Consider the following 24,644-nt stretch of genomic DNA (forward strand, 5'->3'; position numbering starts at 1 on the left):
TCATGTCCATGATCCCATGCTCAAGCCGCCAGCCTCAGGGTTTTGAGCCTGGCTGGGTCCTCCGAGTCCCAGTTTGATGCTCTATCCACTGTGCCACCACCTGGTCAGGCAATTCCCCTTATTTTTAAGAAAGGTCACTTGTTTTTATAGATTTTGCCTTTACTGGTCCCAATGCACAGGATATATCTGGTCTCTGGTTCACCTTATCATATAACTGTCTTGTTCACCTGGCTTTTTAAAAAGCCAGCCTTCTGGGATCCCAGGATCACTTCTGATCTGCACTTCCTCAGTTCAGTTTACACATGTTCATTTATCTCTGGTTCTTAAAACACATCCTGTGTGGAAGGCAGAACAGCTCTTTTCCATTTTACAGACGAAGAAGAGACCAAGGCTCCGTTGCTCGTGCAGGGTCAGATCAATAGCTGGAAGTAGGCACTAGCAATCTTACCTTCCTACTCCTAATAGAGGTGTCTTCCCTTTCTGAACTTGACATCTTGTCGGGACTGTACAGGCAGGACATTTATTCTGAGAGTCAGTCTTGGTGAAAGGACGACTTGGAATTTTTCTCTAACCAGACTGCTTAGGTAGCTAAGGATTCAAGCTCAGCCTCAAGGGGCACTTCCGCAGGTGAGCACGAGAGGCCTCCTCGGGGTACCACTGGCAACCACAAACTACACACGACTCCAGCTCAGCGTCAGGTTTTGCTGCCATCCTGCAGCCTGTCAGCCCATGCCCCACACACCTCAACAAATCTATTCAATGCAGAATCCATGACACAGCTCACACCCCATTTATTATTTAAAAATACTTTGTTACAAAAGGAAAAAAATACAATGCAGTATAAAAGATTGACAGTGTCATCAAGTTTATTACACAATTTTCAACCTATCAGAAAGACAAACAAATCACCGACAACAGGGGGACAGGGCCTTGGCCTTTTGAGGGTTGGGGTTTTTTTTTCTTTCCTTTTGCTATCAGGAAATAAAACTAAAAATTGTGTCATTGAGTAAAAACAAAACAAAGTGGGGAGAAAAAAATTCTCCGGGTAAACGGCTTTTCTGGTATTCTCTATATATTTTTCTTTACACTGTCACCTTACTTGGTTTTTCCTACATTTTAAAAAGACACCCGGAGCTGCTCTTGAGGATAAGCGCATCACTTAACACTTGGCCAGTTGGGCGGGGTGCCATGTTCTGAAGTGGAGGAGGGAAGGGGATTTGGGACAGGGGAGAAAGGAGCTACACACCTGTAGCCTCTGTCCCAAGGGAATGTGCCTCTCCAACCCTGGGGGACTCCCTCAGTGACTGAGGGCTATCTCAGAAACGTGCAGGGACAAGGAAGGGTTCAGTCCAATTCAGTCTCTCCCCTTCGAGCCAGATAGGTCCCCAATGACCCTGTATCTCACATGCCACGTCTCTTCTCGTGTCGATGTCATGTGCCCTGTAGATGCATACACAAATAGCATCCACTGCCCCACGGGCACTGCAGGACCTGTTGCTGCTGCTTCCCTCAGCAACAAGAACACCACAATTTAGATGTTACAGGAAAAGCAATTCCATATGCCTGTGTGAAAAATGGCCCCTAGAGCGGTGGTCCTTAGAATGCTGAGCGCATTCAAGTCAGGCTCCACTTCTTCCCTGCTCCTTATCAGAGGCAGGAAGTACCTCCAGGCAGAGCAAGGACAGCTATTAAGTCAAGAGTCAAAAGGTGGAAAGACGTCAAATTTGTGACCTTTACCTGTCTCCGAGTGCCCGTTATCCCACAATAAGTAAAACTAGTACCTGGGGAACGCAAGCCCGTGCTTACATCAAACCTGAAAACAGAAAAGCCTATGGGAGTAGGTTGTATCCTGCCACACTTGCGCCTCCCCCACTCCTGGTACTTCACAAGGGTTCTTCAGTGCTGAGGTCCGATGTCCCCACCCTCCCAATGGCAGTACCTTCCTCTAAAACAAGGAAGCAGCACTCTTGGGGGAAGGGCTCCACTGTGACATGGCAAAGCCCTGGGGGAAGGGAACACCTAGTAGAGCTGTTTATTCCAAGCTGCAACCAAGCAGAAGCAGCAGAGGGTAGCGACTGGCTCTGCAGGGCTCCCCAACAGAAAGCAGCCTCGTAGGCCGCCTCTGCTTAGGGCGGGCGAGTCCACTGAGGCTGGGCAGCCGGAGCTGTGAGGACTCAGCCCTCTGGGAGGTCAGGGAAACAAACCGTCAATATGTAAGAGGGAAAAGCAAGAATAAAAGAAGCTTTTCTTAAGGAAATTTCTGTCCTCATGGTCCCTCCTCAAAGGGCTGGGAAGGTGAAGGAGTTAAAGTGGTATGTTAGCAAGGGTCTGGACCCTCGTGGCCCCATCAGATTGAGTGCCGAGGACAGGGCCCTGGGCATATTTGGCACACCCAGTCACTCTCCTAGATCCCACACGAAGGGTTCAGTTTCTTTGAGAAGGAAGACTTCCCATCAACCTCACCACTGAACTGCTCCTGGAGAATCAGAAACTCTTGTTTCCTTGAACAAAGCACCATTCTCTATGGAGACCAGGGGCCTGGACATCTTTTCTTCCTGTCAGCCTTCCCTCCCAAGCACACCGAGTCTTTAGGCTCTCTCCCTGGCAAACGGGGGTGGGGCTGGGAGGGCTGCAGGCACTCTCCAGTCCTGTAGGCAGAGGGTGTCCCTGGGTGTCTGGAGGGCAGGGGTCTGGAGGGAGGGGGGGGTGGGGCCTTCGTCCTTTAGTCCTGGTCAAGGTGAGGAGATGCAAGTCCATTAAACACACGTGCTTCCAACCAGACCCCTGCAACAAGAACATCAGAAGAGAGCACGAATTAAGGTTACTTTCTGACTCACACGGACTGAAATGAATTACATGGCATTCTCTAAAGTTACAACATATGAGGTAGGGGATACAGACGGAATACAAGCCTGGGAAAGTAAAAGCAAGCAAGCAGGACTGCCTGGGAGTATCTGGCACTGTGAGAAGTGAGGGACTGGCTGGAGAAGCTACAGAAGAGAGAAAAGCAGTGACAGCTTACTTTAAGTTTGGGGGTGGGGGGCTGGTTGATTGTCTCAGTGGACAGAGCATCAGCCCAGTGTACAGACATCCCGGGTTTGACCACTGGTCAGGGCACACACAAGAAGCGACCATCTGCTCCTCTATTCCCCTCCCTTTCCCCTTCTCTATTCCCCTCTCAAAGCCAGTGTCTCGACTGGTTTGAGCATCAACCCTGGGCGCTGAGTACAGTTTGGCTGATCTGAGCATCAGCCCCAGATGGGGGTTGCCTGGTGGATCCCAGCTGGGGTACATGTGGGGAATTTGTCCATCTCCCCTCCTTTCACTTGGAAAAAACCCAACATTGTGGGGAAAACAGACCATGAAATGAGGTATCAAAGCAGCTGGACTAAAAGACTTGGGCTAGAAAAATATGGAAACTACAACATTTCAAGAAAAGTTGTTAGAACACACTAAGTTTAAATAGTAGTTCAGATAATCTATTTTGAGCAGGTCATAGCTTACCTTGAGGGAAGGGGAAACAATCTGGAAATGGGAGGTGTGATGGTGAGAAAACACATGTGTACATAACCAAATCCATTAACCCGCAAACACCCAAGAGGCCCTGGCGAGGAGGACGTACGTACACAGTAAACTCCTAAATATTTTTCTTTTCCTTCTTTTTTTTAACTTAGAAATTAAATTTAAAGGGGTGACATTGATCAATAAGAATACAAAGGTTTCAGGTGAACATCTCTATAGCATCTGAACTGTTGATTGTGCTGTGTTCATCACTCAAACTAAACTTTTTCTTCTTTTAAAGAGGCCCTCATTAAAACACAATTCAAACATGAGTACATGTGTGTGCAAGTCACATACACGCACATAAAGTCAGAGATGTTCTAAGTTGTACTAAAACTCAGTAAACTTTTTAAGTCTTTCCCCAGATGACAACTGTGGGTGAGGGACCAAGAGCACACTATCTCCAAGCAGCAGTGGTCTGGCCAGGCCAGACAGGAAAGTAGGGCACGGAAGTAAAAGAAAAGAACCAGTAGTTACCATCCAAGAAACTTAAAAAGCAGTTAAGAACTTTTATTGAATAGCAAGACATTGTTAAGCCATTTGTCACTCTTTCCCTAACTTAAGGTCCCTAGCCCACTCAGCCCTTGTTCCGATGTTGCAATACTGACCTGCGGGGAACGGCTGGGCCAGCCTGGCCACATGAAACAGAATTACTAGCTAAACGGAAAACGAGGGATTAAATAGACTTAGGATTTCTAAGAACACCCAAACTGGCAACAAAGCCCACACCACATGCTCACCTTTTATGTATGCACGGCTGTACATTTAAGGAGCTACCCAAGAAAACCAACACCCACAAACCATGTGATCCTTCTCCACTCTGAAGTGCCACTGTTCCGGCACAGCAGCCTCAGAATCAGTGGTGGCCTCTACCTTCCGGCTCCTCTAAACACCCATGGGGGTAGGCTTCATCTCAGTTTCTATATGTAAAACGAATGCCCTCAATGCTGTCTCATGGCAGCCTCAGAATCAGTGGTGGCCTCTACCTTCTGGCTCCTCTAAACACCCATGGGGGTAGGCTTCATCTCAGTTTCTATATGGAAAACGGATGCCCTCAATGCTGTCTCGGTTCCACACCATTTGGGTTTCTGAATCTTTGCATTGGATCACAACTGAGCAGAAAGCTGTTTTCATTGGACCAGGAAGATAGGAATGAGGTGCAAATGACTGTATTTCAAGTAGGAGAAGGTCCTAAAACAATGAGACAATAGCTGAGAACTAGAAAAAGTCAAAGCAACTGATTATTTAAGAATATCCTTAAAAAAGAAAAAAACTATCCTCTGGCCCTTGCCAGTTGGCTCAGTGGATTGCATGTTGACCCAGCATATGGATGTCCTGGGTTCGATTCCCAGTCAGCACACACATGAGAAGTGACCATCTGCTTCTTTCCCCCATCCTTTCCCCCTTCTTTCTCTCTTCCCCTCGAAGCCAGTGGCTCAACTGGTTCCAACATAAGCCCTGGATGCTGAGGATAGCTCGGCTGATTCGAGCATCAGGCCCAGAAGGGGGTTGCTGGGTGGATCCTGGTTGGGGCACACGTGAGAGTCTATCTCCATTCCGCTCATTAAAACAAACAAACAAAAAAGAATATCCTCAAACTCCAAAGCATATACACATATACCCTGAAAGAGATGTACTTTAGGAACTGTCCCTACGTGAGAAGATGCAGAGGAAAACTAGTGCATCAAGAGAAAAAAAACATAGCATCCAATTCTTAAAAGAGTATGGACTCCATTTTGGTGATGATGTTTGAATGCAGACAGAAGCCAAATAAGCCCTGCTGTGGGCCAATCAGACCTGAGGCCACAGAGGTGGTGCCTATCCTGAGGGAAGATGGGTGCTGATCTGCTGCTGCCGCCCAATGCAACACACCCGTGCTCTCAGAGAACACTGTCCATGCAATACAAGTACTGTTACTGTCCAACTAAAAGGTATGTACATAGAGCCTGCAACATTGAGATAAACGAGGCCCATGCACCCTCTCCCCAACATGAAATCTCCTAAGTCACAACTTGGTAACTGCAGATGGAATTAAAATTTGCTAGGATAAGAATATGAGAAATTAACACTTTTAGGGTGTCTGATTCAGTTCTCTTGGACTAAATTATTATTTGGATAGAATAATCAACATAAGAAAAATTGGAGAATTGGAAAATCTGCCTCAGAGTTCATTTTCCTCATCTTGTCATAGGCCTGCACCAGCCAAATGGCAAAGTTTTCTGGAAACTAGTGGGTTACAGGAATTTTCCAGTTATCCAAAATGAATCATCCTCATAATGGGAGAAACGGTTCCATTTACAGGCAGAATAAATGAAGCAAAAGGACAGCTAACATCTCAGGCTTTTAGGAGCAAAGCCACCAGGAATAGTGACACGCGGTTCAGGTTCGTTAACTACTCAAGTGAAGGTGGGTCGCAAAGACTGTAATTTGAGCATTTCCTTTCCCTTCTTCATCCAGTCATCCATCTACCCATCCAAAGACACCAAACAACTCTTCTTCCTCCTCATTCTCCTTCTCAATTACCATGAGACCCACCACGCAGGAATATAACAAGGGCATTTTCATAATGCACTTGATGGAAAACCACACAAATGAGAAGAGATCCCAAAGTCACCTGGATCATGCAGTAGCCTTCAGGAACCACAAAGAGTCTGTCCCCGCCAGACTCCAGGCTACTTTTAAAGATCTCCTCTTACTTGCTTACATACTAGAAACAATCTCTGCCGGGAGCCTTCTTTCGGCTAGGATTGCCGAGCTGGGAAGGAAAACCGAGCAGAAGCCCCGGATCGAGCCCAGCCTAACTCTTCAATTACCTGACAACATGCCCCACCAACTCACCGGCTTTTGTTTTGCTTATAAACACACACACACACACACACACACACACACACACACACTTGCTTCAATAAGTTTTCTTTCTAAAACAAATACATCCTTCCACTGACGTATCCTCTACAGCTTCTAAAGCAATTAAAAATATTTTTTCCAGATCAGCTTCCTTCTGACTAAAGTATCCTGATTTTCAAAATATTTTTAAGAGATGAATTCTTACAATCACTAATGGTGCATCATGAAAACAAACAAGTAAGCAATGGTCTTACTCTCCTGTATTGGTAAATTTCCCTGATTTTTTCCTTGAAAGGTGGGTGAGGTTAATGTAGAACAATGCTGACAACATAGCTATCGCTTACTGAGGACTTACTATGACAGGTACTACCTAGGGATGATGTCACCGAATCCTCAGCAATCTAATGAATCAGCTGGGGTTTTTTGTTTGTTAATTTTTTATTGACTTTAATTTACTGTGTTTACATAGTAAATCAGCTGCTTTTATTACCTTCCTTTATAAAGTGAGGAACTGTGGAACAGAGAGTAATACGGCCGGCCGCAGGGGTGGGATTCACACCCTGGTACTGCCCGCAGACACTGTGCCCTAGCCATTATGCCTGCTGTCTCAGATGCCGGGGCAAGGCAGCCAAGAAACCAACAAAAATAGCATCATCTCAGGTCCATCTCAGGGTGAGACTCCTGACAATCAGGAAATCTGCCCTCTTGAATTTTCAGTTACCTACATAAATCAATCCACTCCCCTTATTCGCTCTAAAAAGAGAGAGAGAATCTTCACTATCAGTGACTTTTCTTTCATGAAAAGATCATCCGCCAGCCAGGAAGGGCCTCGTCCCACCTTTCTCAGTGGTGCCGGTCCCGCTCTCTATCCCGGTGTCTCTCGTGCTCTCGGTTCCTTTCTTGGAAGTAATCATCGTGCCGATCTTCATTGTGAAGCAGGTCCCGGTGCCTCCTGCTGCTCTCCCGGGACCGGCTAGGTGACCTCTCTCGGGACCGATGTCTTTTCCTATAGAAAGAGCCTTCAGCCTCGCTCAGAGGATCTATGTCATTCCCTCCCAAGTGTTGTGTTTTCGTGTCTCCTAGTATTTGTCTAGACCAGCCTTCTACTGCTCTATTACAGACCCACTGCCTCTGGATGTTAGCTTTTTGAGGATTAGTCGTTTTTGGGAAAACAGTAACAGAACTGGGATTCCAATTCAAGCATGCATGGCTCTAAAACCCATGTTCTTAGCCACATGTCTGTCTTTTTTCCTGAATAAGCCAGCCTACTGCCCCACCCAACACAGATTAGACATTACAACATGTATTACTGTCAATATCAGGTTAATTTCTTCCCCTTGAAGGCATTCAGCCAGGTCCCTCCCGGAGACCTGGGCTCCCTTCCTCCCCCTGCCGATCCTAGGAGGAGCACTGCTCAGGGCTGGAAGGCCGCGGAAGCAATCCTCAACTCACCTAGACGAGCTCCCACTGGCACCCACACTGTAAGACTTGGCTTCAATGCCATGAAGACAGTCCTTAAGAGAGGAGATGAGGACTCGGCAACGCTCATCGTTGGCGACCCGGGACTGTTTGATAACAGCAATGGCTGTGAGCAGCGTCTCAATCGCGTCGCTGTAATCCCCTGATGGGATGGATGGGAAAGGCCAAGGATGAGCAGAGGCAGTAACTGGACCAAAAGGATAACTCAGGAGGACACAAACCGAGGGTAACTAGCTGTCCCACAGAACCACAGTGAAACAGTCAAGGCAGAAGTGACAAGTATAAAACTGGATGGCACCTCTATTCCAATGGTCTGGAATCACAGATGTTCTAAGATATTGTTAGTGGAGGTATAAACTGGTGTGTCACTGTCTGAGGGCTGTTCAACAGCATCCATTAAAATAAACAATGTGCATCCTGGCCGGGTAACTCAATTGGTTAGAGCATCATCCCAATACGCCAAGGTTGCGGGTTCGATCCCTGGTCAGGTCACATACAAGAATCAACCAATGAATGAATGCATCGATAAGTGGAACAACAAATCAATGTTTCTCTTTCTCTCTCCCTTCCTCTCTCTCTAAATATCAATAAATAAATTAAAAAAGAAAAAAGAAATTAAATAGTGCATTTACTTTTGACCCAGGAATTTAAAAAATTTTCTACTTCTATTCACAACTACTTAAGTTTAACCATGTTTGTTTCAGCAATGTTTGTTGTATTAAAGAATTGGAAACAATCTTAAATTCTTCCAGTAGAGTCTGGCTATATAATTATAGAACAGTGGTTCTACAGAACACTACATGGTTGTAAAGCACAAGGTTAAGCTGTATGTAAACAAGGGAATCTATGTAAAGCACTTGGCACAGTGCGAGGCACACAGCAAGGACTCAATAAATGGTAGGTATTATTTACACATGATATATGTCTAGAACATATTAGTTCAAAAAGTTACAAAATATTATTTCATTATTGTAAAAACAATCAAAATTATATGTTTCTATATACACAGAAAAAAAAACCTGGAGGAGACACATGAAATTGTAAAAGGTGGATTTGTAAGTGGTCCTTGAGTAGAGAACTTTATTAACACTGCATAATTTTGACTATATTATTTTAAATCTATAATCAGGTGTGTGCATACATATATGTAAAATATATCTAAAACATGCATGCAGCATATACACATGTATACATATACATATGTATATTTAAAATTTTCATTTATTTTACCATGCTGCCATCAAGAATTAGCCCCTTCATTCTCCAGCTCTGAGCAATACCCAGCAGGGATAGTGGTCGCAGGGTGGGTACTTACACAAAGCTTTTCCAAGCTAAGTTAGGAGCATTAAGGGAAAGCATGAAACCAGACAAGGGTTCAGTGATTGTGGACTGGCAGCTTCCACTGTCCAGGCAATAAGAATAAAACAGAAACTGTGGAGGAGTTCAGGACACCAGCTCTGCCAGGGGAGGAAATTTTTTGCCTATTTTCTAAGCATCCAATAAATATTTGTTGTTTGAATGACTAGAATGAGAACAACAAAAATGGAGGGCAACAGAGATTGGGTCTTTGATCATTTCGGTGTGAAGAAATTGGTGAAAAGCAATGATTATTTTCATTATAGTCTTCTGTATATTTGGCTTGCTTCAATGAGCACAGATTACTTTTTAATTTAAAAAGGTTTATTCAGATGCCAATGAAGAGTTTCTGGATGAAAAAAAAAAGAATATATACACTTCCAGTCTGTAACCTACTCTGTGGGTCCATATTTTGCAGCCAACCTGAGAAATTTCAGAAAACTCAGGGTAATATTTAGGGTTAACTTGGAGATCTGACAGTTTACATTTACATTCATGTGGGAAACTCACAGGAAGTAAGTGAATATGATTAATGTCATCAAGTGAAACTTGGACCAGAACTCTGAAACTTCCTATACCTTCTTCTCTTAGAAGCTGAAGATTCTGTGCCTGGGGCTCTCAGTCATGACTTCTGATTCTGCCTACTTAAAACTAACAGCAGGGCAAAGTCAGCTATAAAAGCATCGACTGCCATATTATGACACTCAACAGACTCGCCTCTTTCTAGGGTAGGCTACATGGAGGCCACCAGCTCTCTCTAGACACCCCGATGGAATCAGATTCCATATCAAACCATGATCTCCTAACAACCCAGTGTCTACACTGGGCACTGGATTCACCCCATAAGACACTAGATCCACTGAGGTCAAGATCTCCATGTGGCAGGAATTTTATTCTAGAACAAACACCACAACGAAATGATTTTATTTATATACTAGGGATTAGATTGGTTTTCATGGGGCAGGTCTAGACATGAGCCACTAGAGTCCCAAAAGCCAAAACATTAGGTTACATATTGCTTTTCAATACTTGCCACTCTTGAGGATCTAACTGTGCTCCAACTTTATCTTGTTGAATTTCTTGACAACGGAAATGGCAAAGCATGGAAAAATGAAAAACCAATGGAAAGACTAAAGGCCAAGAGAAGGCAGCAAAGGTTAAGGGTGAGGTACCTGCACTGGCTCCAGATACCGCTTTGGAAATGGCACTGCTGGAAATTGCTCTGTTTCGCTTCATGATCTCTTCAAATTCTGCTTCACTCACCGTAGAGGGCGGAGGGCCCGAATCTCGGCTGCACAGAAATAATACCACTCCTGACCGCCACGCTCCTCATTATCTTTACTATGTGCTACACCATGTTACTTAATTATGTTCTCCTGTATTTCTTAAATGGTTCTCCGCCTGTTCAAACCTTCTGTGTGTTCATGTTCTCTTCAAGTACAGGATTTATGTCATATGCTTTTGTAATTTTGACATGACCCAACAACAGCGCTAGACATTCACAGTCTCCCTGACAGCACTAATGGTACTCATTTTATTCAAGCCCCTTAAAAAGAGATATGAAAGACCTGGTTTGGGTCAAGAAGTTAAGTTGCAAACGAAACACTAAATGAAATCATTATCTAACAGATAAGTATTTCCCAAGACTCAACACTATGACAACAGTTTCCACAAGGGAAAACACAAGAATTCAGCGCTCAGTTTCTTCCTCCAGGAAAATATGCTTCCCCGTCTACCCTACTACACTGGCTCAGAGCGAAATAAACAAGGTAGTCCTTACCTGCCATGGTGGTTATAGGGGGCTGAGGCCTTCATGTATGTATCTGGTGGAGGCCCCACTGTAGCATTTGGTGGGGGGAAGAAGGCTGGATTGAGGTGAAGGGCAGGTGGAATGGCCCCAGGGGGTGGTACAGCCAGATGAGGAGGTAATCGAGGAGGAGGGGGCATAAGATGCTGGTAGTGGATGCCAGGAGGAGGAGGAGGGACCCCAAAGCTTGAGGAGAGAGGTGGGGGGGGTGGAATTGGAGGTGGGGGCAGGCCCATCAGGGGAAGGGCTGAAGGAGGGCGGTTGAAGTAGGGTAGCACGCTGGGGGGCTTATCCACTCGGGAAGATGAGGGTACAAGGTTCTCGGAGGGTGTGGCCCGTCCATCAGCAGAATCACTGGACTCTCGGGAGTGAGCCCGTGGAGGTATTCCTAGGAAGCAAAAAAAACAACTGTTACTACCCAGGTTTTAGGCACACCCACTGGAGCAGTTCATCCTTCAGCAAGTCATCTGGTACCACACTGAGGACGTTAACAGGCAGCTAAAAAGGAAGGTAAAATCATCTACTGTCTTTCCTTTGGCCTGAGAGAAAAAGGTCAGGGGCAACTTAGTTAAGACATAAACCCAGAAAGCAATACTACCTTAAATTCTATATGTCAAAGAATGTTCTTTATCCAGAACTCTCAGTGAATCACTTTACTAGTCCTTAGATTTGTTTTATATTTTTAAGTGCAGAAGGATCCCAATAACCCATGAGAAAATGACAGTGTTGAAGTATGTATGTAACTCTTCAGTTGGATTCAATCGGATTTGAAATCCCATGTCCCCTGATAAAAGAGCCGAGGGCTTCTCTCCTAAGACTGGAACTAGGTGACCTTCTCTATCCTGCTGTACACCTGGAATGTTCTCTTTGCTGAGGCACTGTGACTAGGGAATCTGGGAGGAGAGAGGGAAGGGCCTGGGATGTATGACAGCTCCTCCACCCATATATAAACCCATGATGGAAAAGAGGCACATAACAGAGTAGAAAGATTAGAGATTGAGAGGAAAAAAAAGAAAGTGGAAGATAAGTCAAGAGATGTGCCCACACAATGAGCAGATGGCACACAGCTGACAGCAGGGACTCCCGGCAAAAACTTGGTACAAAACATGCCTCAAATCAGGGAACTCCCACTACATTTCAATGGCCCAAATGTTCTCAACAGGGCAGCATACCAGAACACCATCACAGCACACTAGTATGGTCTTGCACACAACAGGGGCTCAAAACAAGTTTGTATACAGCCAGAAACATGACTCGAACACTGTCAGCCACTGGGTTAAATTTGTTCCCTCTCCCCAGTAGTCTACTCTAAACATGATTAACGTGGAATCCAACAGAAGGAAACGATCACATGGCCTTGGGAGTCTTGGAAGTATATTGCTTACAAAAATTAGGGGATATTTCAAAATGAAGCAATAAAATATCGCCTAATTTTTGTGAGCAGTGTAGAATGATGCTGCCTGAACAGGCAGGCCGTGGTGCAGTAGATAGCATGTAAGCCTGGGATGCTGAGGACTCAGGTTCGAAACCCTAAGGTCACCAGTTTGAGCCCTCCAGTCAAGGCACCTATGAGAGTAATCAATGAACTAAGGCACCACATCTATGAGTTGATGCTTCTCATTTCCCTTCCTGTCTGTCTGTCCCTCTCTTGCTTGCTTAAAAAAAAAAAAAAAAAAAAAAAAAAAAGATGCCATTAGCAAACAAGTGTGGAGAGAAAGAGTGCTCCTTAAACTAAAACTTGTTAGTAAACCCCAACTCCTGATTAAAGCATAAGGTAGAAGTATCACCCTGGTAACCACTATGGTTTCTATACTGAAGTGTATCACCAATGCTATCACAGCACTGTCTCACTTTTCACATCTCAAACACTTGACAATTTGCTTCTTCTCCAAGTTCTCTCAAACGGAAGAAAGTGGAATTAGTGAGTGTTATCCTTTTTTTAATTGCTTTTATTCTTTTTCTTTTTTTTTAGATTTTATTTATTCATTTTAGAGAGAGGAGACAGAGAGAGAGAGAGAAGGGGGGAGGAGCAGAAAGCATCAACTCTTATATGTGCCTTGACCAGGCAAGCCTGGGGTTTCGAACCGGTGACCTCAGCGTTCCAGGTCAACACTTTACCTACTGTGCCACCACAGGTCAGGCAGTGAGTGTTATCTTTGAAAGTTAGCCTCCTTGTCTACGGCCATACCGCCCTGAACGCGCCCGATCTCGTCTGAAAGTTAGCCTCCTTCCCAGCTGTTATTTTGTCAGCAAAGTTCTGTTTTGTATCTATGGATACAAAACCCAAGAAAAACAACCATTTTTTAAGCAAATGAAGTCCACTGCTATACTTTATGAATTAACAGAGGTCAAGTCCATCAACAGGACATAGCAGAAAAACACCACTCCGTCACCACCACCAATTCAGTAAGGAAAGGCAACACCAAGAGAAAACAGCCAAGTGCAGGTAAGGACGTTACCCATGATGCAGCTGTGAAATTATGTATCTTAAGAAAGTCTAAAGAAGGCTGAATTATAGGAAGACTCTAAAACAGAGAACTTGAAAATTTAAGCTGCAAGGAAGAAAAGTGTGTGCTTTCTAACGCAGAGCCACAGGAGCTCACACCACATCCATCTAGGCTCTTATAGTTATAAGAACAAATGCTCGTATATAAGAGCAAAGTGGCCATATTTCTACCTTCAATCAATCAACAGTTTCCCAGCAGAACACCCAATCAATACAAGGCACTATTTTGAGAGGACCTTTGCCAATCCCCCAAACTTCCTGCTACAGTAAAAGTAAAGGCAGTTGGCGGTTTCAGGCAGGGCCGTGTAGGGTGGCTGCACATTGTGAGACCAGGACAATCCCAGGTCTGGTCCTCAGGTTTCACAGGTTCAGAAACTCCATTTCAACAGTTCACCTATGGGAGATTAAACCCTAGATACTGACTACCACTAACCAAACTCACAACAGTCTGAGTCATAAACCAGAATGCCAATTTATTAATTTACAGTGAGGACTATAACTGCCAAGAAGACTGGAATACTTGTGTTGGCTGGTCAGTACACTCTCTTCCCAGTAGAAAAGCCTAGCTAGGAAACCAAATCAGTTACAGAAAGAAGTAAGGTGCACTTAAGGGACACCAGTGTTGAGCTAAGGTAGTAGGATGCAGCTTTCTTTAATAATGGAAAGTACCTAGTTGCCAAGCAGACTAAAATACTCAGTTACTGAAAAGGCATCCCTGGATAATGATGGAGAAATATTGTTGAATTGTCATTCTCCAGCACTTCTTTTGGTTAACTCCGTACAGGGCACCCTTCAAATCTAGGTTTAGGACACTATTACAGCCATCTTTATATGCTTACTTACATTTTAAAGTGGCTCCTCAATGTATAGACAAGTACTCCTACAATTAAGTCTATTCACTATACACCGATTTTTAAAAATAGAAACACACAATGTACAAGGGACAGGAACTTTAAACATCACCTTTCCAGTTCAGATGAGGAAATAAGCCCAAGAGAAAAGTGACTTGGCCAAGGTCATGTGACTTCGTGGCAGACTCAAACTATAACCTGAACCTATCCGACTCCCAGCAGTGTTCTTGTACTCAAGCCTTGTTTGGGCCAACCTACTGATCATGCCACCACCCACAACCACTACCACCCTGAAATTCCTCCACGCTGTAGGCTGAGCCTACACCACAGAAAACAAATCCAGACTTCCCCCCTTCATACAGATGGTCTCCACGTACCCCCTCTTGGGACTCGGACGCACTCACGTTTCCGAGCCTGTGCCTCAAATTGTGACAGGTTCTGCCTGTTGGCTGGCCTCACGTCTACTTTTTCTCCATTAAGAACTTTTCCTGGCAAGAGTTCCAACAATTTGTGGACAGAGTTTTCAGAGGCTACCACCACCTCAGCATACCTTGAGAAAGAAAAATTAAAAACGAGGAAAAAAGTGAGTGAGATCTACTACACAGAGAGGAACAAAGAAGTTCTCTTTCACTTTTGGTGAAACTGGTAAAGCAAAAGATATCTTCCTATTATTAAACACATGCACACACGTGCGCACACCCATGTTCACACACACAAAACAAAATTGTGTCAATCTATAATCTCCCTACTTCAAAATAAAGTGCAGACCGGTTATCTCAACGGTTACAAACTAAAAGGGGCTTCTCCAATCCAGACCTCACCCTTTGGACTGGCCATTTGCTCGATTCTCTGCAAATTTCAGCTCCACCACATCATAGACTCCGATGGAGCGGATAACCTGGATCAGCTGCTGGTCTGTGGTCCACTGGGGCCGGCAGGATGGAAAAGGAAGACATGTCAGGAGCTACCCCGCCCCTCCAACCCAGAATGTCCCAAACCCTTCCCCCGAACCTAGGATTCTAGTCCCAGCCGTGACCTCCCATAGGAAACCCACAAGCCCATCAATGTGTCACTTAGTGCAGGCTTTTCTTACTGTCCTCAGCCACACAGAACTCCAAAACCACCCACCTCTCCATAATCCCCATCTTTAGAGACTAAGAATATTAAAACCTATTGTAACTTTGACAGCCATTTGGGCTGGCTGGTCATCAGTTCAAACACTGATTATTAGCAGCTTTTAATTACAGATATGACAGTTCCCATTGTCGGGAACTTTCCCCTCAGTATATACACTTCCTATTTTAGAAAACACCCCCCTACCAGCCCCAAAACATGTCACACAATAACTTGCAGAACAACAATCACCACCTACCCCAAGTGTACTAGAGCTATCAAGGTCTTTGATCCCTGTCACCCATCATTATCACAGGACCATCTAATGACCACCAAGAGTTCAAGGTATTCACTCTGAAATCTCATCCCACAGATGACCCTGCTAGACATAAAGCCCCAGGGTCAGGGGTGGTAACAAGATGGCAGAAAAAGCAACTACCCACTCAATCATTGCTTTCTTCGGCACCAGAACGTCCTCAGGATAGTTCTCTTTCAGAGATCAATCCAACCTGATCCCAGGAAAAAGAAATCCAACCCCATCAGAGCACAAAACAGTGCAACATCGGTTTTTGAAAATGCCATCACCTCCCAGTGCTCTCCCTCCAGCCCTCCCATAAGCCTTTTTGGTTACCCATGCTCACCCAGGAGAAGCTGCCCACATAAACGGCAGCTCGCCTATTACGCAGGCCACTGTAGGTGTACAGAATTGCAGGGGTCTTGTTATTGGGCTTGGGAGATGGCTCCTGGCGAACAGGAGGAGGTGGCTCAGTGCTGCTGCTTCTGTCATCTGAGGGCTGTGAGGTGGCTGTCAACACGTCATCATACAGGTCAATCTGATCTGTATTGTTGAACTCTGGGTCCTAAGAGATGAGGCGTCGGCAAAGGTGGGTTTGCAAACCTTTCATGTGTTCATTCTATTTCATTCTAGTTTTCTTAGAATCCATAGCCAGGTACTTTATAAAACGTACTAAACTTCCATGTCCTACTCTAGGAAACTAGGTAAGGAAAACTTCCTCATTTAAAACTATTTCCCTTAATCATGTCCATGTAGGTTTTTCTCCCAAGACCCTGTTACTAGTCTGCAACGTTTCTAGCTCCAGTCACCTGTGAGAATTAAAGGCACGTGATGATAAAATTACAATGTAAACTAAGAACGCATAGAGATGCATTTATTACTGTTATCAATGAGGTTAGCTTCTAAAGACCACATCTCAGATACACTAATGAACACTTCATTTCTATCTTATGCATTTTCAAAATCAAGAGTTACATAAAACTATTCTATTTAATAAGAAAAAGTATATTTATTCAGAAATAGAAAGCAGGGGAAAGGCATGTTAAAATGAGAAACAAAATGCAAAAAAAGGGAGATGTAGGTTTAAATTATTTGATTTACACAAATGATTTAGGGAAGCTAAAACTCATAGTACACAATCCCATTTTTCCAATATCCATCAAAGAAACATTTTAACAAATAAAAGGGAAGGTAATAATTCTGGGGGATTTTCCCTTACTAAGTTCTCAAGTGACATGGAGATCCAATATTATCACAACCCAAATAAGAGACAGCTATGAGCAATACCAGAGAAGTTTACTGATAAACAATGAAAAGTTCTCTACAATACAAGGGTCAGGAAACAGGAGACGTTCCCTTATCATAAACTATGTCACAGTGAGCGCTCACAATATAAATGTTTATTCTGGAAAATATTCAAAAGATAACTTTTGCCTGTGATATAATAGTGCATGGACTGAATATTTGTGCCCCCCCCCCCGCATATGTTGAAACTCTACTCCACAATGTGATGGTATCAGGAGGTGGGGCCTTTGGGAGGTAATTAGGATTAAATGAGGTCTTGAGGGTGAAGCTCTCATATATGAGATTAGTGCCCTTACAAGAGTTAAGTGAGACTGCTTGGTCTCCTCTGCTCTCCGTCACATGAGAACATAAGAAACTGCCAGTCTACAACCCAGAAGAGGGCCCTCACCAGACCCCAAACCTGATTTTGACCTTCTAAACTCCAGAACTACGAGAAATAAATATCCGAAGTTCAAAAGCCACCCTACTTAGTTTTGTTACAGAAGCCCGAGCTCACTAATGCTATGTACCAAAAATCCTGAAACCACAAGAACTACTATCGAGGGACCTTCATGTTTCAGATTTTGCAATGTCATTAGCTCAAGTCTTTTTCTCAGCTGAAACTCTTAACATTCAGACAATGCTAAAGATAAGATGGTGCCAATATAACAGAGACAGGGAGAAGTCAAAGTGTTTTAGGGGCACCACAGCTCATTCATGTCATTGTTGGCTTTTTAAAAGAGGAATAAAGGAAAGACCTACATTAGATAACTTGTCGAGTGCCCTGAAGAGTCATTTCCACCTCTAAAGAACTTAGGACAGGAAGCTCCAATGACCTTCTCCCCTTCAATACCATCACAAGCACTGCTCATTCCAAAGTGAAACTAGAGAGGAGAGACTCACTACAAAATTCATTCATAGACCTACATCCCATCACAAACTTTTGGAAACAATCTTTTAGTTTCTCAGCTTACCTGAAGTATAACGGAAGAACATGCATACAAACATATTACTGGATTGTTTTGCTAGTAAAGGGGAAAGGATTCTACTTCTTAAGGCCCTGGTCGGCAAACTGCAGCTGGCAATCCACATGTGGCTCTTTGGACCCTTGAGTGTGGCTCTTCCACAAAATACCACGTATGAGCGCTACCTCAATAAGCAATGTATCTACCTATACAGTTTAAGTTTAAAAATTTGGCCCCCAAAAGAAATTTCAATTGTTGTACTGTTGATATTTGGCTCTGCTGACTAATGAGTTTGCCGACCACTATTCTAAGGCATAGAAGTAATTCCAAAGGTCATGACTATTCTAAGAAACCCCACAAGGGAGGAGTTTAAAACTTGTAAAAATGTCAGAAAGAGAACGGCAAAAAGAGAAATTTTTTAGGGGCAGCTTAAAAACAAGACTAGTGGTAGCACAGTGGATCGAGTTGACCTGATATGCTGATGTCCCAGGTTCAAAACCCCAAGGTCACCAGTACGGGATCATCGACATGATTCCATGGTCACTGGCTTGAACAAGAGGTCACTGGTTTCCATCAAGACATGCATGAGGCCCTGGCTGGTTGGCTCAGCGGTAGAGCGTCGGCCTGGCGTGCGGGGGACCCAGGTTCGATTCCCAGCCAGGGCACATAGGAGAAGCGCCCATTTGCTTCTCCACCCCCGCCCCCCCTCCTTCCTCTCTGTCTCTCTCTTCCCCTCCCGCAGCCAAGGCCCCATTGGAGCAAAAGATGGCCCGGGCGCTGGGGATGGCTCCTTGGCCTCTGCCCCAGGCGCTAGAGTGGCTCTGGTCGCGGCAGAGCGACGCCCCCGGAGGGGCAGAGCATCGCCCCCTGGTGGGCAGAGCCTCGCCCCTGGTGGGCGTGTCGGGTGGATCCCGGTCGGGCGCATGCGGGAGTCTGTCTGACTGTCTCTCCCCGTTTCCAGCTTCAGAAAAATACAAAAAATAAAAATTAAAAAAAAAAAAAAAAAAAAAAGACATGCATGAGAAGCAATAAATGAATCATGAAGGCAAATAAGCAATGGAAGACTGTTCTAGGTAGGCAAACCTATAAAGATCTTGCATAAAAATGGGTGAGTGTGTAAAGAACAGAGGCTAACAGTGCAGGGTGGATAATAAATTAAATATGGTGTAAACAAAGCTAGGATTAACTTGACAAGCAGGTTGTGTGTAAAATATTTCATAGCCCTTATGTTTCAAACGAATGCAACTCTAGATAAGTCACTTATTTATTCACATACCAGCTATGGTGATTTACCCTTGAGGTTCAAGGTAGAGAAAGCGCTTGGTCCTCTCCAATGATCTAATCTTGGAGAGCACTACTTCACACCAGGTTGCTTTTTTAATTTTTTTAAATCAAGGATTTTGACATGGAACTTAAAGGGAATACGGAAAAACATCACCTTGGCTAGTCAGTGAAATCAAACTGGGATTCCTTTCATGCAGTATCTGTGATTCAGAGATGTGTGTCTCATAAAAATTACCACTGATGGCCCTGGCTGGCTAGCTTGGTTGGTTAGAGCGTCATCTGGAAACACCAAGCTTGTGGGTTCAATCCCCGGTCAGGACACAAGTGGGAAGTGAACAATGAATGCACAATTAAGTGGAACAACAAATGAATGCCCTACCCCTCTGTCTCTCTCCCTAAAATCAGTCAATAAAAAGAAAATTATCACTGATAATTGGATACCAAATTAACATGCAGACTTGGACAGCTGAGGGAGCAAATGCATCACCAGGAAGCCCCCACAGCATAAGCCTACGCAAACCATTTACTCTTTCAAGTACCTTAGAATGATAGACTCAATCCTGGAAGACCCTACTGTATGGATTACCTAAGAAACACAGAAGAATTCAGTGCAAAATGGTCACAAGATTCAAACGGTGTCTGGGAGATACAGAGCCTCTGTTCAAAGCAGCTGATGGGAACTGCTCTAATGCACAGGGCAGGCCTATTGAGGATTGTGTTGAGGTAAAATTTTATTGAAGAAACAAAGTATCAATTTGTGTTCAGATTTAAACCAGCTAATACCAATTCATTTTATTTCTTCCTTTGGTAAGACAAAAAGCAGGTAAGGGCCTGAAGTTTTTCTGATTACCAAATAAACTGATGATTTATGCAGTGATGGATTAGGTTAAGGCAAAACCTAATTCTACAAATTAAGTGAATAAAAATTTTACTTAAAGGAAAAACAAAAAAAAAGAAAAAATCAAAACAAAACAAAAAATATTTTACTTAAAAAGTATGTATTTTATACTCAATGACTATCTCACAAAGAAGTTTGTGTTTCACAGCATAGAACTGTGACTGTGTCATGAAGTTTCTTGGTTAACAAGAGAACTTGGAGAATTTTGAATTTATATAACAATTCCTCACCTGCATGCTTACCTCCAGGCCTCTTTCCCTGATATCTGAGGGGGAAAATTCTAGGATTTATTTTTCTCAAGACAACATAGTTGATAATGTTTCTTTTAATTATAAACAAAGCTAAAACTTTTGGTTTTATAATTACCATCTGCACAGTTCTCAGTCCACAGCCTCCTCCGGTCACTGAGAATTGCCCTCAACCACCAGAACATCTCTTCTGAGCACATGAATGCTTTTTCCCCCCTTTACCTCACCAGGCCCATCACAGTGCCTAGCAAACAGAAGTAACTCAATCAACACTTGTTGATGGAAGAGAACTGGGCAGACCGTGCAAAGTGCCTACCTATCTTGCACAAGGAACAGAGGCAAAACACTCAGGAGAGAGGCAACCACCTCTCAGTTGCTGTTACGGAGTTCTCCCCTGGCCAAGAGAGCAGCTGTGAGTCTCAAACTCCCTATGTAACGGAGTAAAGTAGCTCTAAAGGCCTTTACAGCACATGTAAGAGACCAGAGAGTCAGCCCCATAGGGTCCCATCTAGGAAATGCAGTTTTCCCTGGGGAGCAAAGTACACGTGACGGAATTTTTGTGCATGGGTCAGTTTGGGGTGAATCAATAACATTCTTAAAACATTCTAAAGCACTGTCTTGAGTGCCTTCAGTCTAAGCCTGCTTCTAACAATCCTAGCCAAACAAAGCTTTTATCATAGCTTTAGCAGCCTCCAAATTCCACTAAAACCAGCCTTACCAAAAATTAACTCACTGATGAGGGGGCAAAAAGTACTTCTCCCCCAACCTTTTTTTTTTTTTTTTGTGGGAGAGACAGCGAGAGTCAGAGAGAGGGACAGATAGGAACAGACAGACAGGAAGGGAGAGAGATGAGAAACATCAATTCTTTGTTGTAATTCCTTAGTTGTTCATTGATTGATTTCTCATATGTGCCTTGACCGGGGGGCTACAGCAGACCAAGTGACCCCTTGCTCGAGCCAGCGACCTTGGGCTCAAGCTGGCGACCTCGGGGTCTTGAACCTGGGTTCTCCACATCCCAGTCTGACTCTTTATCCACTGCGCCACTGCCTGGTCAGGCCCAAATTTCTACAAGACATTCAAAATCTATTCTTTCTTCAACTCGCTAAGCATCAAATATTGCCTGTTTGGTATAAATTTTTACTCGATCCCACACCCCATCTTTGACCTATTTCAGATCCATTTAAAAATCCTTTTTAACAAGAGACCAGAGGATTCAAATTGTTGAAGCCAATGACTTCTACTCTGACAAAGCAGTGACCTCTGGACAAGGCCTGTGTCTTGTCCATGACCTACAACTTATACTGCTTAAGAAATAATAAAATCTCACCTGACCTATAGTGGCGCAGTGGATAGAACGTTGACCTGAAACACTGAGGTCACTGGTTTAAAACCCCAGGCTTGCCCAGTAAGGGCACATACGAGAAGCAACCAATAAACAACTAAAGTGAAGCAACTATGATCTCACTCCCTCTGTCTCTAAAATCAATAAGTAAAATCTTAAAAAATAATGAAATAAAAAATAATAATAATGAAATCTCACTGTTAGACCAAAATGTGGCTAGACCAATAGTAGTCAAGGCCCCTGTTTTGCCCATTTTCCAAAGAAGTGCTTGTATCCACCTATAGAAGAGAGCCAACTCCACCAAGGGAGTCTTGTTGCTATCTTGTAGCTAAAAAACTAACAAACCATAGCTTGCTGAAAAGTAGTAAAAGTCTGATTCAAGGTAACATGAAAATCTCCAGAAATAAATGGTTTTTAACTAATATATTAAACCTTTCTTCTTATCCATAAATGTTTGACTTGTTTGAAATTAAAAAAAAGAAACTTTTGGCCCTGGCCGGTGGCTAAGTGGATAGAGCTTCGGCCCATATGAACATCTGAGATTCAATCCCCAGTCAAGGCACACAGGAGAAGGGACCATCTGCTTCTCTCCCTCTTTCTCTCCCACAGCCAGTGGCTTCATTGGTTCAAGCGTGTCCCTGGGCACTGAAGACAGTTAGGTTGGTCCAAGCATCAGGTGCTAAAAATAGCTTGGTACTCTCGCATCAGGCCTAGACAGGGTGCTGGTGGATCTTAGGGTGCATGCAGGAGAGGTCTCACTACCCCCCCATTCTCACTTAAAAATTTTTTTTTCATGTATTTAAGTCAATCAACAGTCACATATAGATGCATCTAGTTAACCTGTGAAGCTGTATAATGGGTACAAGGTCATTACACTATTCTAATTTTGTGTTTTAAAAGCTCCATGTTAAAAAGGCATAGTGCATTAAAGTTTTTTTTTAATGTAAACTTATGTCAAGTGGAAGAAACAGCATGTATTTCAACCTCTTCTGTTGCCTCATATTAATCAGAGTTCAAGCAGTGTACCTCCCTTCTCTGGTTTGTTTTATCCTTTCTCCAAGTCCTAATATACATCCATTAAAAGATGCCAACGGGAAAAACCCACTTACTCAAGTAGAATGGTGCTGAAAACAATCCAGGCAAGATATTATTAAGTTTTAAAGAAACTTTGGAACATTCTTGAGATACGACCCCAAGAGCTCAGAAACAAACTGTATATGAGATTCTGTTTCAAGGGAAATCCTTGTATAACGGTCCTTGACATAACAGAAAGTGAAAGGCACCAGCAAATCCAACTTAGGGCACACAGGTAGGTCTACGCTTGCTTTTTAACTGGTTTGTCCAAAACTTTTATCTCTCCCGTCATCCCCCAATTAGATTCATCTATAAAATGTATTACACGAAAATGCCTATGGACTTAAGACTGGAGTCAAGCTAATTATAGAAGATGTGAAACAATCAGAACGGCACTAAAGTTAAGTGTTAGAGTATCTTTTTACTGTGCCTTCGCAGTGCCTTATGGGCGAGGGGACTGACAACATTTTCCAGCTGCAGTTTGAAAGAATCAGGAAGAAACCGGTATTAACATTGTTCTCATAAATATTACAGCAAACATAATTCGGACTTATAAGTGGTTAGTCTTTGAAAGGACGGGCATCCAACTTTTGGCTTCCTGGGGCAGTTACATTCCACAGGTTGATTAACCGTTCCATAAACCTGATTTTTATTTGCTCTTAAATCAAAGCCTTTAAAATTAAGCGTGGAGGCTTGTATTAACATAAAGCAGAATGGTCAGAAGTCTTGAACGTCTATGCTAGAGGAACAATTTTAGACAAGACAGAGGCGTGTTCAGGCCTAGCAAATCCTCAAGGACTGGCATAACTTGGAACCACCTCAAGTATGCTGGAAGTGATTCCTCAGCTGATCCAGGAAAATCCCAGTGCTCTCCATGACCCCTCACCTGATTGAACTCCTCGTCGGCGTATATATCAATCAAGTCCACTCCTTCTGACATGGCTCCGGAGGGCAGATCGCGAGCCCGAAAAACGGACAAAGTAAGAAAGATGCCACTGCGATATCCAGAAAGAGGCAAGGGTTAGATGGCATGTGGGTCCCGGGTCGGAAGGAGGGTAATGGTTGCCAACCTTCCATCTCCAAAGACGCAGCCTGCCGGCAGCCCAGGTTCAGCCCCACCCGCTCCGCCCCGCCCCCGGCCTCGCGCCGCCCCTCGCTCTCCCAGGCCGCTCAGGCTCGCGGGGCTCGCTACCCATCACCCTCGGGCCGGAGCCGAGCTGCGCCGCGGCTGGCTGTGGCGCGGCGGCGAAGTCCAGGCCTCTGCGCCGAGGGGCCCTCGGACGGCGCTGCGAACGCCCGAGGCAAAACCCGCAGCCCCAGCATGGCCCACCTGTCTAGGCCCCAAGGCGACCCAGCCAGAGTCCCCGCGGGTCGCGGAGCTCCAGCCGCCCCCACCCAGCCCCAGTCCTTGCCCCCAGCTAGGCCCGCCCCGCTCCCTCCCCGCAGACCCGGCCCAGTGCCCTCGGCCCCCTCCCACAAAGGCCCGCGCCTCCCTCCGTCCGCCGACTCGGGCTGCCCTTAACTCAACCGACCCCCTCCCAGCCTCAGCGCAGGCCCCGAGCCCTCTTCCGGCCCAGCCGGCCCCCGGCCGCGCGCCCCCGTTACCGGGAATATGGCGGCGGAGGCGGCGAGTCCGGACTAGGCCCGAAGCGCGCGAACCGCTCTCGGCCCCCAGATCCCGCCTTCCCCCCCCTATTCAGCCACGGGCGTCATACGCACAGCCACTTCCGCCAT

General features: G+C 44.6%; 1 protein-coding gene across 3 annotated transcripts; it reads right to left on the reverse strand.

Annotated features, from left to right (window-relative positions):
• Positions 1-848: 848 nt before the first annotated feature.
• CPSF7 (cleavage and polyadenylation specific factor 7) lies at positions 849-24,640 on the reverse strand. 3 transcript variants are annotated; one of them, XM_066251660.1, is made up of 10 exons: positions 24,516-24,640; positions 23,797-23,905; positions 16,162-16,380; positions 15,229-15,332; positions 14,785-14,957; positions 11,024-11,438; positions 10,416-10,534; positions 7,861-8,029; positions 7,247-7,414; positions 849-2,784 (listed from the first exon to the last, which is right to left on the reverse strand). In XM_066251660.1, exons 2-9 carry the CDS (start codon positions 23,848-23,850, stop codon positions 7,252-7,254), a joined length of 1,416 nt encoding a protein of 471 aa, XP_066107757.1. In that variant the 5' UTR covers positions 23,851-23,905; positions 24,516-24,640; the 3' UTR covers positions 849-2,784; positions 7,247-7,251. The 3 variants fall into 3 exon arrangements, with proteins under 3 accessions (XP_066107757.1, XP_066107759.1, XP_066107760.1); XM_066251662.1 differs by having other exon boundaries at positions 14,812-14,957; positions 24,516-24,639; XM_066251663.1 differs by having other exon boundaries at positions 24,443-24,590.
• Positions 24,641-24,644: the final 4 nt, after the last annotated feature.

This window comes from Saccopteryx bilineata, chromosome 1, assembly GCF_036850765.1.
Source record: "Saccopteryx bilineata isolate mSacBil1 chromosome 1, mSacBil1_pri_phased_curated, whole genome shotgun sequence".
Classification (NCBI taxonomy): domain Eukaryota; kingdom Metazoa; phylum Chordata; class Mammalia; order Chiroptera; family Emballonuridae; genus Saccopteryx; species Saccopteryx bilineata.

Excerpts from the sequence above, each read along its gene's own strand:
- CPSF7 (XM_066251660.1), bottom strand. The coding sequence starts at position 23,850 with ATGTCAGAAGGAGTGGACTTGATTGATATATACGCCGACGAGGAGTTC. Across the intron at positions 14,958-15,228 it reads GCAAATGGCCAGTCCAAAGG|GTATGCTGAGGTGGTGGTAG; the intron begins GTGAGGTCTGGA and ends TTCTTTCTCAAG. Across the intron at positions 11,439-14,784 it reads CGTCCGAGTCCCAAGAGGGG|GAATACCTCCACGGGCTCAC; the intron begins GTACGTGGAGAC and ends TTTGCTTCCTAG.